This window comes from Thamnophis sirtalis, unplaced genomic scaffold (genome assembly GCF_051295495.1).
Source record: "Thamnophis sirtalis isolate CommonGarterSnake01/CBP01778 unplaced genomic scaffold, rThaSir2_p1.2 scaffold_8, whole genome shotgun sequence".
Lineage (NCBI taxonomy): Eukaryota > Metazoa > Chordata > Lepidosauria > Squamata > Natricidae > Thamnophis > Thamnophis sirtalis.
The window spans coordinates 80,040,797-80,055,541 of record NW_028261388.1 but is presented as its reverse complement, the minus strand read 5'-3'; the positions used below and the strand labels follow the sequence as shown (position 1 = coordinate 80,055,541).

The 14,745-nt window shown below is 39.8% G+C and overlaps 1 protein-coding gene across 1 annotated transcript in view; it reads left to right on the top strand.

Annotated features, from left to right (window-relative positions):
• Nucleotides 1-210: 210 nt before the first annotated feature.
• The window catches only part of DNAH5 (dynein axonemal heavy chain 5), a 202,374-nt gene continuing 187,839 nt past the window's right edge, over nucleotides 211-14,745 (top strand). The window contains exon 1 of the mRNA XM_087721975.1: nucleotides 211-342. Within this exon, the coding sequence (XP_087578101.1) occupies nucleotides 220-342 (123 nt within the window). The 5' untranslated portion in view covers nucleotides 211-219. The remainder of the gene's footprint in view (nucleotides 343-14,745) is intronic.

Below are 14,745 nucleotides of genomic sequence, written 5' to 3'. Positions count from 1 at the left end.
GGAGGGGTCTCTTCCGCCGCTATCCGAGGCAAAGCGGGGCGAGCACCAGCAGCTGCAGCGGCACCAGCCTTCCCGAAGCGTCGGAGGATTGAGGCTCGCCATAGCAACGGCGAGACCAGCCGCAGCAGCCAGCGGAGCGCGCAGGGTGTTTTGCACCGAAGAGCAAGCGGCCGGCCGGAGCAGCTGTCTTTGCCTTCCCCGCCCGGCTGTTTAAGGGCCATGGAGCAAAAGGAGAGGGCCTCGCAGGCGTCGGCTACTCGCCCGAGCAAGCCCACTTCCTACCCATCCCATCCCAGGCCGGCCCAGCCCATCGCCCCGATGGAGAACATCAAGGAAATGCAGGTAAGCAGGTAGAAGATGTTTGCGTTGGTCCTTTCGGTTTCTCTCTTTGGAGAGCAAGAGAGTTCGCTCTTCTTTTTTTTTTGTTCAGTTCTTGGGGGAGGGGGAACGATCTGATAGATCTAGTAGATCTCATCTCCTCTGCGCCGGATTGCCCAGGAAGAGGAGTAACTCAAAACAGCTGCGGTTTATCACTTTTTACGGAGATATAATGACTTGAAAAAGTTCTCCCTTAGAGGTAAGGGAAGAAGGAAGGGGAAGGAGAGGAGGAAGGAAGGAAGGAAGTAGAGAAGGGAGAGAGGGTGGAAAGAAAGAGGTAAGGAGAGGAGGATGGAAAGGAGAGAAAGAGGAGGAGAGAGGGTAGGAAGGGAAAGAGGAAGAGCAGGAGTAGGAGAAAGGTACGGGAAGAAGGAAGGGAAAGGAGAGGAGGAAGGAGGAAAGTAGAGAAGGGAGGGAGGGAGAAAGGAAAGGGAAAGGAAGATGGAAGGGAGAGAAAAGGAAGAGAGAGGGTAGGAAGGGAAGAGGAAGAGTAGGAGTAAAGGAGAGGTAAGGGAAGAAGGAAGGGGAAGGAGAGGAGGAAGGAAGGAAGGAAGTAGAGAAGGGAGAGAGGGTGAAAAGAAAGAGGTAAGGAGAGGAGGATGGAAAGGAGAGAAAGAGGAGGAGAGAGGGTAGGAAGGGGAAGAGGAAGAGCAGGAGTAGGAGAAAGGTACAGGAAGAAGGAAGGGGAAGGAGAGGAGGAAGGAGGAGAGAAGGGAGGGAGGGAGAAGGGAAAGGAAAGGAAAGGAAGATGGAAGGGAGAGAAAAGGAAGGAGAGAGGGTAGGAAGAGAAAGAGGAAGAGCAGGAGCAAAGGAGAGGTAAGGGAAGAAGGAAGGGGAAGGAGAGGAGGAAGGAAGAAAGTAGAGAAGGGAGAAGGTGAAAAGAAAGAGGGAAGGAGAGAGGGTAGGAAGGGAGAAGAGGAAGAGCAGGAGTAGGAGAAAGGGAAGGGAAGAAGGAAGGGAAAGGAGAGGAGGAAGGAAGAAAGTAGAAAAAGGGAGGGAGGGAGAAAAGAAAGGGAAAATAAAGTGGTGTTACAACAGGAGGAAGGGATGGTAAACCAAGCAACCCAAACTGTATATTATAACCTATTAAATGAAATAATAAATGTATAAGAATGATAAATGTTAAAACACCTGTAACCAAACGACATGCTGTATGTGATGATGCTTTTTTAAAAATTGTTGTGTGTATGTGTTGTCTATGTTTTATATATATATATATATATATATATATATATATATATATATATATATATATATATATATATATATATATATATATGATTTTTTTACAACCCCTGGTAAGCCCCAATTATGGGAGGAAGGTGACACTTCCACTCTCTGTCTTCGGCTCGTCACAAGAGACCATCCAGACAGAAACCCAATATTTTTTACTGTTGCCTTTTTGCTATATTTGTTATATTTATGCTGATAAATAAATAAAGGGAGACTAGTATAGATCTATTTCAAGCTATTTAGCTCTCATCAGCTAGCCATTAGCTAAAAAAATCTAATAGATACCTTTCACCCTGGCTTCACTGATAAACGGATAAGAGCCTGTGGCCTAATGGCTAAGATCTTTGCCTAGTATGCCTAGTGTGCAATATAGCCCAGGTTCAAATCATATACACACATACACACATACACACACATACACACACATATATACATACATACATACATACATACATACATACATACATATATATATAAAGTTCTCCCTTCTGAATCGTGCCAGGAGGGTGAATATTTTGCTAGTTTTACTGACGGAGCTTACTATACCCACCGGTGTCTATAAGTCTGAACAAATCCAGTCTTTTAAAAACTTTTGATAAAAACGCGGTGAAGGAATATAGTTGTAGAAGCCAGTGGAACACAACAGATCAATGAGATGCTCCAAAGAATCCCATTTCAGGAAAAGTTGCAAAAAGCACTCGAATTTCTGATCTGTTTTCCCGTTGGGCTGTTTTAGTTAATTCATACCTTAATCATTATTTGTGTGCTGCTTCCTCTTGTCATTTTAGATGGTTAAAATTGAGAACTTCCGCCTTATTAAGGTGGTGTTACAATAGGCGCTAGGGATGGTAAACAAACTCAAACTGTATATTATAACCTTTCAAATGGAATAATAATAATATAAGAATGGCAAAGAAAAAGAATAACTACGTGAATGTATACCTATAATTGTATGTAAGAGAATAAATGACAGTAAGAATATAAAGCACAATATAGGTGAACAATATTTTGTTATAAATAGCTAGGTATAAATAAATATAGAATTGTACATAAAAATGGATAACGAATAAGGGGACCATGAATGCAAGATAGAAATGTATAGAAGGGAAAACACTAACTGTAAAGAAACCGATACGGAACTGCTGTATGATATACGATGGAACTTATTGTTCCTAGGTTGTTTTTAAGTCATATGTTTGTTTTTGTTGATGTGTTTATGTGTTTAAAATAAGTTTTTTTAAAAAAATATTGAGTACTTCTAGAATTATTTGATGAGGTTGGTCTTTGGTATACACAGATTTTTTTTTAAAAAAAAAAACATGCATGTATGTCTAAAAAAATTTGAAACCCCTGTGTCAGTGCCTCACCAGCCATAAACATCACCGCACATTACTGGTTTCCACCCATATGATCCATGATGGCCGTATGGAACATTCCTCCTCCAGAGATTTCTCCCTTTCGCAAGACTCTGAAGTCATGGCTTTGGGCCTGGGACCCCCAAGGTTATGAAGAGTTCTGTCTCTTGGTGGTGATAACAACCACAGATTTGGGCATCTTCCTGGCCTCTTGCATATTTAAATTTTTGTATTTATGAATTTGAGTTTTAATTCTTTTTAAGATTGTTTGCCACCAGATTTACTTTCTGAGATGGGCAGCTATGTAAATTGAATAAATATATAAAACAATTGAATACATAAATAAAACAATGAAGTGGGCCATCTTTGAACCAGGGCAAGAAGACTTGTTTCAAAAAACTTAATTCTTCACGGGACTGATAGTTTGCTTTGTGTACGAACTAAATTAAACAATGAAGGTGTCTTAGGATGGGGTGAGCGAGATCAGTGCAATGAAATGGTTACTAGAACTTAAGTTTGTCATAGTTCATTGGATAGTAATTGGTATGAAATAGCACATTCCTGCGTTGTTACAACAAACTGTTTAGCTGGAGGATTTAACACATGTTTGTAGAGATTCCAAAGAGGACTATTGTGTTGCAAAGATACAATATAAAAGCGAGTCGACGTAATTTGTTCTTTTGAACGAAAGAAGCAAAATTGTAAATTTTAATTAACGAATAAATAGTTTCAATATTTAATGCATTTGTTGAGAGCACCTACCCTATAGAATATCTCCCGCCCTAAGAATTGATAAATCCCACCCGTTCTGTCCTTCTAGAGAGCACACAAGACGTTGGTTTTATGGTGTTTAATAGGTTGTAAGCTGCCTAGATAGATGGCTATAGAAATGTGTTGAATAAGTGAACATTTAATATAGATTAGCTCAACGAAATCTACATAAAATCAACAATAAGATAAAAGAAAAATAAATAGATCTTCACCTTCTAGTTAAATATGGGTTTGAAAATATTTGCTTGGATATAGGGAATAAAAAACAACTTATTCATGAATAAAATTTAGAGGATCTGTTTAGTTACTTGTTCTGACCCCCTCCTCCATCCAGTAACGAATGCCGAGACAAACTTAACTGGAATGTACTTTAATAGCAAGACACCAAAACCTCGGTGGCTGAAAGCCAAGCAGAACAAACAGATAAGGACCTTGGCAGCAACTCAGACAAACTCAGGCAGCAATAAACACAGATAAGGCTTGGCAGCAATCCAACCTGCCAAGCTCACAGTACTGTCCTCTGACATTCAATCCTGTGTTGACTTCTGCAAAGAGGGGCGTGTGCACAAGTAGCTTTTTATAGTTTGGAGAGGAGCCTAATGACCACCAGCTGAGTGCAATCACCTCCTGTAATTGCGTAATTGTTCCTGACGCCTAGTAGCTCTTCGATGGTGTGCATCCAGGAACAACTCACTACTGGCCTCTGGCTCACTCTCCCTTGTCTCCTCCCCACTGGTCCAAGGCTCAGGTGCCTCCTGGAGGCCAACCAGCCTCTCTGCACCCTGCCTGGAGTCAGAACCCTGTCCAGGGTCCTCCACATCCTCCAGAGCCGACTCAGAGGGCCCCTCGCTGTCGGAGTCTGGTGGCAGCTCCAACGGCTCCTGCTGGGCCACAACAGTTACTAATGTTCAATTATGAAATATATTACCTATTGTGGCATTGAGTACTTATCTGTATGGACAGTTGATTAGCTACCCATAGTCATTGCTTTTTTTAATGTTTCCTATAACAAATATGTCTTTTGTAAGAATGTGATAGGATACAAATCTAAAGTATGTTTTTGATTATGGAAAAATAGGATTCATACTTAAGAAAAGATATGAAAGCTGAATTAATAGAAGCAGATCCCTTCGGAAGATATATTGCTTTAGACTTGATCTTAGAAGGGAAAAAGACATTACTTTTGGGAATTTATGCACCCAATCAACAGCAAGATAGATTCTATAGAAATCTTCATGCTAAATTAGTACAGTGGGACTATAGTTCCTGTATACTATTGGGTGACTGGAATGGAGTGATAGACACTAAGAGAGATAAGAAGATTTCCCGCCTAAATACCAAGATGCGAGCAAAGTTACCCAAATCCTTCTTTGACATTATGGATGATTTTGAATTGAGAGATATCTGGCGAGAAAGAAATGCAGAGGAATATGACTTCACTTTCTTCTCGGACAGGCATCAATCCCTTTCAAGGATTGATTTTATTCTAACCACTAATGATTTGCTTTCTAGGGTCAAGAAAACAAAGATTGCAGCTAGAGTCCTTTCGGACCATAACCCAGTTTGGATGGAGTTGGGAAGGGTAGTGCAGGCAAGAAGGTTTTGGAGACTGAATGAAAATTTATTTAGATATGAAAACTATATTAATGATTGTAAAAAATTACTATCTGAATATTTTGTTTTGAATATGAATAAGGGTACATCTATGGAATTTGTATGGGATGCAAGCAAAGCGTATATGAGAGGAGTTTTGATGAATATAAATAAAACACATAGAAATAAGCAAGGGTTAAAACGAACAGAACTGGAAGAGGAAATTAAGAGAAAAGAGCTGGAGTTAACAAGGAAACCAGACGATACAAAGGTTAAGGAAACTATTAACATATTAAAATCTCAATTTGACATGTTGATCTCTGACCAGGTAGCTACTAATTTATTATATGCAAAACACAATACTTTTTGTAATGCAAACAAACCTGGCAGATGGTTAGCTTATCAGATTAGGAAAAAAAGGAAAACTCGAAATATATCTAAAATGATTTACAGAGGGAAGGAGGTGTTCCAACAGGAAGAGATTCAAAAGGCTTTCTGGGAATTTTTTACAGAACTGTATAAAGGGGATAAAATTAATGGTTTAGACATAGACAAATATTTAGACAAGGAGAAAATACCTTCAGTTAGAGAAGAACACAGGCAAAAATTGAATCAACCAATAACCTCGGGGGAAATCCTGCAGGTAATTAAGCAATTAAAGCCAGGGAAAGCACCAGGTACAGATGGCTTGACAGCGGTTTACTATAAAAACTTACAGTTAGAAATGGTAGAACCTCTTAGAGAATTATTTAATATGATTCAAACGGAAGGTAAAGTCCCTCCATCTTGGAAGACAGCGTTTATATCTTTGATACCCAAAGAAGATCAAGATACTACTCAACCCAAAAATTATAGACCCATTTCATTACTGAATGTAGATTATAAAATTTTTACTAAAATATTAGCAAATAGGTTAATGTTGGTCATTCAACAATTGATACATACGGACCAAACAGGTTTTATACAAGGGAGACAGATGAAAAGTAATGTCAGATTAATTATTAATGCATTAGAATATTTGGGAAAGAACAACCAGATTCCTGCTGCGTTTATATTTTTGGATGCTGAGAAGGCCTTTGATCGAGTTAACTGGCAATTTCTGTTGAAGATATTGCAAAAAATGCAGATAGGAGATAATTTTTTACAGTCAATTAAAGCAATATACCAACAGCAAACAGCACAAATCATAGTCAATGGAAGTTTAACAGACTCTATTCAAATTGGAAAAGGTACAAGACAGGGTTGTCCTTTGTCCCCATTATTGTTTATTATAACTTTGGAAGTATTGTTGAATAAAATACGGGGCTTGGATGGTTTAAAAGGGATCAAGATTAGGCAGCAAGAATATAGAGTCCGCGCTTTTGCGGATGATTTGGTTATAATATTGGAACAACCGCAGGAATCCAGTATGGTTTTAATGAATACGATTAATCAATATGGTCAAGTGTCTGGCTTTAAAATAAACTTAGGAAAAACCAAAACATTAGCTATAAATATGAATATTAAACAAAAGGAAGAATTAGGAGTGATGCTAGGATGTGAGGTAGTTAAAAAAGTCAAATATCTTGGAGTTAACATTTTAACTTCAAATGGGAAGTTATATAAGCATAATTATGAACCACTTTGGCATAGCATACAGACAGAGATGAAAAAATGGGAGAAATTGCACTTATCTTTGCTGGGCAGGATAGCGGCAGTGAAAATGAACATTTTACCAAAATTTTTATTTCTTTTCCAAATGTTACCTATACTTAAAAAAGATGCGAACCTTTTAGAATGGCAGAAGGGTATCAACAAATTTGTGTGGGCAGGAAAGAAGCCGAGGGTAAAGATGAAAATAATGCAAGATGTACGTGAGAGAGGAGGACTGAAACTACCTAATTTAAAACTATATTATGATGCAGTGGTATTATCTGTAATTAGTGATTGGATTCATTTAACCAATGATAGAATATTGAACATTGAGGGACACGATCTGGTATTTGGTTGGCACGCTTACCTGTTATTCAACAAAAAATTGGATAAGAACTTTAAAAGTCATATTTTAAGAAATGCTTTATTGCGGGTTTGGAAGAAATACCAATATAAATTAAATGACAAGATACCCATGTGGGCAATTCCTAGACATGCAATTGAAAATATGAATACAGCACAAAAACAGGACAGATTTACTTACAGACAGCTTCTTACCTCGGAAAGGGGGGTATTACAATTAAAATCTTTAGAGGTATTAAAAGAGGAGAAGGTAATTCAAACATGGTTCCAGTATGGGCAATTACAGGCTAGGTGGAAAATAGATAAAAAAATTGGCTTTATTCAAGTTGAGGATAATCTGTTTAAACAAATAAGAGATCAAAGCTTAATGCATATAAAGAGGATATATAATGTATTAATACAGATGGATTCGGAAACAGAATTAGTTAAAGATTGTATGATAAAATGGGCTCAAAATATTGAGGAACCAATAATGTTGGATACATGGGAAAGAATTTGGGTAAGAAATGTGAAATTTACACAAGCTCAAAATCTGAGAGAAAATTTTTACAAGATGTTCTACAGATGGCATTTAGATCCTAAAAAGTTGGCTTCTATGTATCCGAATGTACAGCCTAAATGTTGGAGGTGTGGTTCTCTCGATGCTACATATTATCATAGAGCCAAGGTGGCGCAGTGGTTAAAAGCAGCACTGCAGGCTACTGCTAGATCAGCAGGTCAGCGGTTCAAATCTCACCGGCTCAGGGTTGACTCAGCCTTCCATCCTTCCGAGGTGGGTAAAATGAGGACCCAGATTGTTGGGGGCAATATGCTGACTCTCTGTAAACCGCTTAGAGAGGCCTGAAAGGCCTATGAAGCGGTATATAAGTCCACTGCTATTGCTATTGCTGCTATTGCTATATTGCTATCATATATGGTGGACCTGCCAAAAGGTTAAGGCATTTTGGATAAAAATATGGTGGGTCATGCAAAATGTTTTTAAAAGAAGGATAAAGTTTATTCCTCAGTTATTTTTACTAGGTATATGTACTGATTTTACAGTGGTAGAGACTAATTTGATTCTGCACCTGATAACTGCAGCAAGACTGTTGGTGGCGCAATATTGGAAGAAGGAAGACTTGCCTACAATCCAAGAATGGACATTGAAAGTAACAAACTTAGCTGAAATGGCTAAAATATCGGCATATCTCAAAGATCATTCAAATGAGAGATATAAACGAGACTGGAAAAAATGGATTGACTATATACAAAATAAATACGGGACTAAGAAATTCCAGTTAGCCTATGCTTAAGATCAGAAATGATTTAAACTGTTAAAAGTCAGTTCAGTAAGAAGAAGCTAAGTTCAATCTAGAATGTCATTAATTTCTTTATTTTTTTTTTCTCAATAGATTTTAGACTGTGCTAGTTAAAAATCCATACCGTGTACGGGTTCTGGGAAGTCGGGGGGGGGGAAGGAGGAGGGGGGATGGGGGGGTGGAGGGAGGGAGGGGTATACACAACAAAAAAAAAAATTGTACTTCAATGTCTTAATGACTGACAAATGATGACATATTTGTGTTTTTTTTTTTTAAAGAAAAATAAAAAAGTTCTCGAAAAATAGGATTCATGAGTAAAATGGTGGTCCACTTTAGTTTTCTTGGCAGCAATCAATGATTAAATACTGGCCGCTTGGGTGTCCCAGAAGGAGGTTACAATAGAGGTATATTGGATTAAGTGATGTTTGTTTGTTTGTTTATTGGATTTATATGCCGCCCTTCTCCCAAAGGACTCAGGGCGACGGTCAACATTTAAAAAAAAAACCTATTACAAAAGTTAAAAAGGAAATTAAATAAAGTATCCAAAAACAAACCCCATTAATATTAACAATACAATTTTAAAAATTAGATTAAAATGAACAATTAAATTAATCATTTATTTTATTCTGTTCAGGCCAGGCCGGCTTTCTGGAAAAGCCAACTTTTTAGGGCGCGCCGGAAGGACCGGAGGTCGGGGATTATGCGAAGCTCCGGGGGGGGGGGCAGCTCATTCCAGAGGGAAGGCGCTCCCACAGAGAAGGCTCTCCCCCCTAGGGGGTCGCTATCCGACACTGTCTGGCCGACGGCACCCTGAGGAGGCCAACTCTGTGGGATCGCACTGGACGATGGGAGGCACCTTTCATTTTCATTTCATTTTTTTTCATTTTATTAGGATTTATAGGCCGCCCTTTTCCCTGAGGGGACTCAGGGCAGCTTACAATCGTAGGGAAGGGGGTGCAATACAAAAAAAAACAATATGTGAACAAAATAAAATGATAAGACACAACTTGCATTCAACAGTCAACACTCGGGCGGGTAAATTGGGAACCTATCCCCAGGCCTGACGGGAGAGCCAGGTCTTAAGGGCTATGCGGAAGGTCTGGACGGTGGTGAGGGTGCGAATCTCGACGGGGAGGTCGTTCCACAGGGTCGGAGCTGCAACAGAAAAGGCTCTCCTCCGTGTAGTCGCCAGTCGGCATTGACTGGCAGATGGGATTCGGAGGAGGCCCAGTCTGTGCGATCTAATCGGTCGGAGGGAGGTGGCACCTGGTGGCAGTAGGTGTGATTTAAGGAGAGCTAATAGTTTCTCTTGCCTAAAATAGGAGATCCTGACATCAGCTGGGATAGCAACACTAGGCCCTGCGGGGGTATCAAACTAGTGGCTCGCAGGCCAGATGTGTCACGCGCAGGCCACGCCCACCACAGCTCCACGAAGGGGGAAAACATGATGACGGCAATGTGATGCTGTGAGTTTGACACTGGTACACTTGAGAATGGCTTAGGTGTCAGGAATTGTGGGCCTGAGGGCTAATCTTATTTACTAAACCATCCTACCTGGTTTTGAGTTCAGAAACTCAATTGTTGTTGTTTGTTTGTTTGTTGTCTCTTCCTTTTGTCTGTATTCCTTCCCCCGGGTTTGTTAGCCGCCCTGAGTCCCTCCGGGAATAGGGTGGCATACAAGTGAAATAAACCTTATAACCTTAACCTTATAACCTTTGAGAGACGCCTTCTCTCTCTGTTATTTCCACTTTTTCTTCCACTTTCTGCAGTCTCTGCTCATTTCCCCCCCCCCCATTATCTCTTTCTTTCAGGTCTTCATCCACTTTGTCATTCTTTCCTTGAGGTCTTTATGCATAGCCTGTAACATACTCTTTAACTCCATACTAGCTTTATCAAGAGCCGAGGTGGCGCAGTGGTTTAGGGTGCAGTACTGCAGGCCACTTCAGCTGACTGCTATCTGCAGTTCGGCGGTTCAAATCTCACCGGCTCAAGGTTGACTCAGCCTTCCATCCTTCCGAGGTGGGTGAAATGAGGACCCGGATTGTTGTTGGGGGCGATATGCTGACTCTGTAAACCGCTTAGAGAGGGCTGAAAGCCCTATGAAGCGGTATATAAGTCGAACTGCTATTGCTATTGCTAAATAATTAGAAGAAGAAGCCCAACCTCAATGGGATGGTGTTGGCTGTTGAAGTCGGAGCTCAGTTGACTCTGGGAACAAGAAACGAATGTCTTAGAATATTACCAAATATTAACCAACCCCATATGTGGTCAGTGCCACCTTTTAGTCATCACAGACTCATAATGGTTGCAAATGGAGCTTCCAGAAAGGGACTTCCCTAAGAAAGGGAGCCTGCAAACAACTCCAAGGATACCTGACTCAGCCTTCCATCCTTCCGAGGTGGGTAAAATGAGGACCCAGATTGTTGTTGGGGGCGATATGCTGACTCTGTAAGCCGCTTAGAGAGGGCTGAAAGCCCTATGAAGCAGTATATAAGTCTAACTTCTATTACTATTGTTATTACTATCTTTTATGCTTTAGGGCTGGAGGTTGTTGCTGTCGATGAGGAGTATGCTGTTATCTTATTCATCTTGTTCATTTATTTTTATAATCTAAATAGCAAAAAAGAGAAAAGAAAAAAAAAACACCCAAATTTTGAAGGTCGCCTCTCCAAGTCTGGTGGGCCAAGCTTCAGGTTCTTGTTACCTTAATCCAATTGTAGTAGTAAAGTAAAAATAACAAGGGAAAAAAACAACACAAAATTCCAGCCAAAAGGACAACAACAAAAAATAGTAAAAACATTGACCACAATTGTAAAATAAAAATATATCTTTGGTCCCCCTTATTTCCTGCAAGCTTCAGGTTCTTATTACCTTAATCCAATTGCAGTGGAAGATAGAAAGACAAAAATCAGAAACAAAAAAACAACAACACCAAATTCCAACAAAGAGAGAGAGAGAGAAAAATTGATCACAATTGTAAAATAAAAATATATCTTTGGTCCCCCTTATTTCCTGCAAGCTTCAGGTTCTTGTTACCTTAATCCAATTGCAGTGGAAGATAGAAAGACAAAATCAGAAACAAAACAAAAAAAACCCAAATTCCAACAAAAAGAGAGAGAGAAAAAAATTGACCACAGTTGTAAAATAAAAATATATCTTTGGTCCCCCTTATTTCCTGCAAGCTTCAGGTTCTTTATACCTTAATCTAATTGCAGTGGAAGATAGAAAGACAAAATCAGAAACAAAAAAAACAACGAACCAAATTCCAACAAAGAGAGAGAGAGAAAAAAATTAACCACAATTGTAAAATGAAAATATATCTTTAATCCGCCTTATTCCCTCCAACTCGTAACAGTGGGAGAGAAATGGAGGGGAGAAAAAGGAGAGACAAAAAATAAAATAAAAAGGAAAAATCCAATAAGTACTCACTAAGTGGAAAATTGTAAGGAAAAATCAAGAAAGAAGTTGATTTGAAAACAAGAAACAAGGAACAGATCCACCTAAAGAAACATAACTTCTATTCTTAATATAAGCAAAAGCTCCACGGTTCCAAACAGTTCCAAAAACAGTTCCAGAGCTCCAAAGTTATAATCAGAAAAGTGGAAAACAAAAGCATCAAAGATGAATCCACAGCTGATGTTTTTGTCTTAATGTGGCAGTTTTTATGACCGCTCTGTTTATTAAATCACTCTGCATTTTGTTCAAGGCCATTTTTTAAAAATATATTCTCTGGGCTGTCCCTAGATGGCACTGTTGTTACTGAAAAGAGTAGTTAGGAAAGAAAAAAAAAATTCCCAGGGCAATCTCAGAGTTCAATTTCTTCAATATCAATTATCAAAATTTAAAAATTTAAACTCTATCCAGACTGCTGTCTATTTCTCCAAACCATCCTCCCAAAACTATTTGCTGAGTCTTTCTTTTATTTATATTGGCGTTCACTTCTCCGCCACTGCTTCTTGGAGGGGGGTAATCCACTCCACATCCTCCAGAGCCGACTCAGAGGGCCCCTCGCTGTCGGAGTCTGGTGGCAGCTCCAACGGCATCTGCTGGGCCACAACACATACCTATCTAGACTGAAAATCCTACTATACAAATATCTATAGTCTCAGTTTTCAGATTACATAGAACAGCCCTTGTAGTAAGTGTGATACCATTCCCACAACCTACCTATCAGTGTCAACAAGGAAATGTTAAAGACTCAGCTAAGCCTGACAGGATGAAATGAATTCCATTTAATCATGTTATACAACATCTCTCACCCTCGTCAACTGATTTGCTGTTTAGACCCTTCAAGAAAGAGAACTGGAGAGACAAAACCACTGAAACCACCCCAGTCAGCATTTAGAAAGGTGGTGATGGCATTTTTACACTACTGAACGTGATTTGGCTGCATGAGAACCAAGCACTCATCCCTTTCAGGATGCTTGCAAACTCATTTCTTGCAAGCATCTACAACTGGCAAGGAATGCAGAGGAGAAGAAAATGCCTAGGCAGAGACTTAAATTACTGAAACAATTCCACATAATTCACAAAAGGTATGCAGGTTTGTTTCTTTATTTCCAAAAAGAGATTCAATGAGAACCAAATCATCTCCATGTTTATTTCCTAGAATAAGCTCACCGGCTCCTATTATCAGGAAGATTGCTCCATGGATTATTATTGTCTACGTCCCACTAAACATGGGATGAATTGCCCATTGAACATAGGACAATTAGTCATTCTGTTATTTATTGCCACTGTATGTTGTCGACTGGACAATGCTGGCTTTCTTGGAGGAATTGAAATACTGGTTTTAAATATTCAACACTTTAACGTACTTACGTATCCTTACTTGAAAAATGATGTTCTTAAAAATGAATTTAGTACAGCATATTTTATATTTTCCACTTGAGGGCACCCCAACCTCAAATTTTTTAAAAAGGAACTGCGTTGCAAAAGAAACAGGTTCCTTTCCAAGCAACGTATCCTGAGCTGGGAGGTGGTATCCTGTTTTTAAAACAGTTATCTGCTCTGAACACTCTGCTGCAATATTAGCCTTGCACAGCATGAGCCAGTTTAATTTTACACCTGGACATAACAACTTTCCCTTTCCATGTTTACAGAATTACTGTCTTGCTCCTCTTATACTAACAGCCACAGGATCAAGCATGGCAGTTGGCATTGAGTAGTGGGATGGCATGAGACGTTTGAGCATTTCCGTTGCTTGGAATTGAAGTTGTTGATATTTGCAATTGTGTTCCTTTGGTAAACCAAATGATTGGTTTCGCTAAAATTTAATATTTAGGAATCAACCACAAGAACTGAACAGGGAGAGATTAGAAACAGATTCAGAACCAACAGTAGTAGTTAAAATGAAGTTAAAATGTGGTTTATGGCAAAATAAATGTTTAAAAAAGTTGGCCTGGAAATTGGAAAAAGACAGTTTGAGAAGTTGAGAGGATAGTGTGAAATAGGGACAATTCAGTGGCAAAGCAAGACAGGGATAAGTGTGACAGGAGAACTATATAATTATTGGGGTAGTAGTTATTATTCATTAAAAACCTTGCTGTCTAGAAAATGTGGGAAGATGATCCAACACACCTAGAAACCATCATATCGAGGAAAACTAAAGTTGCAAATACTTTGAAAACAGCATACCTATCTGTTGTGGCCCAGCAGGAGCCGTTGGAGCTGCCACCAGACTCCGACAGCGAGGGGCCCTATGAGTCGTCTCTGGAGGATGTGGAGGACCCTGGACAGGGTTCCGACTCCGAGCAGGGCGCAGAGAGGCTGGTTGGCCACTAGGAGGCGCCTGAGCCTTGGACCAGTGGGGTGGATACAAGGGAGTGTGATCCGGACGTCAGCAGTGGGGAGGAGCCAAGGGAGTGGTTCCTAGATGCCCGGCACCGGAGAGCTAATAGGCGTAAGGAACAATTGTGCAATTACAGGAGGTAATTGCACTCAGCTGGTGGTCATTAGGCTGCTCTCCAGACTATAAAAGGACTGCTTGTGCACACACCCCTTTTGCAGAAGTCAACGCAGGAACTAATGTTGGAGAACATTACTGTGAGCTTGGCAGGCTGGATTGCTGCCAGGGCTTATCTGTGCTGGATTGCTGCCCAAGCTTGTTTGTGCCGGTTTGC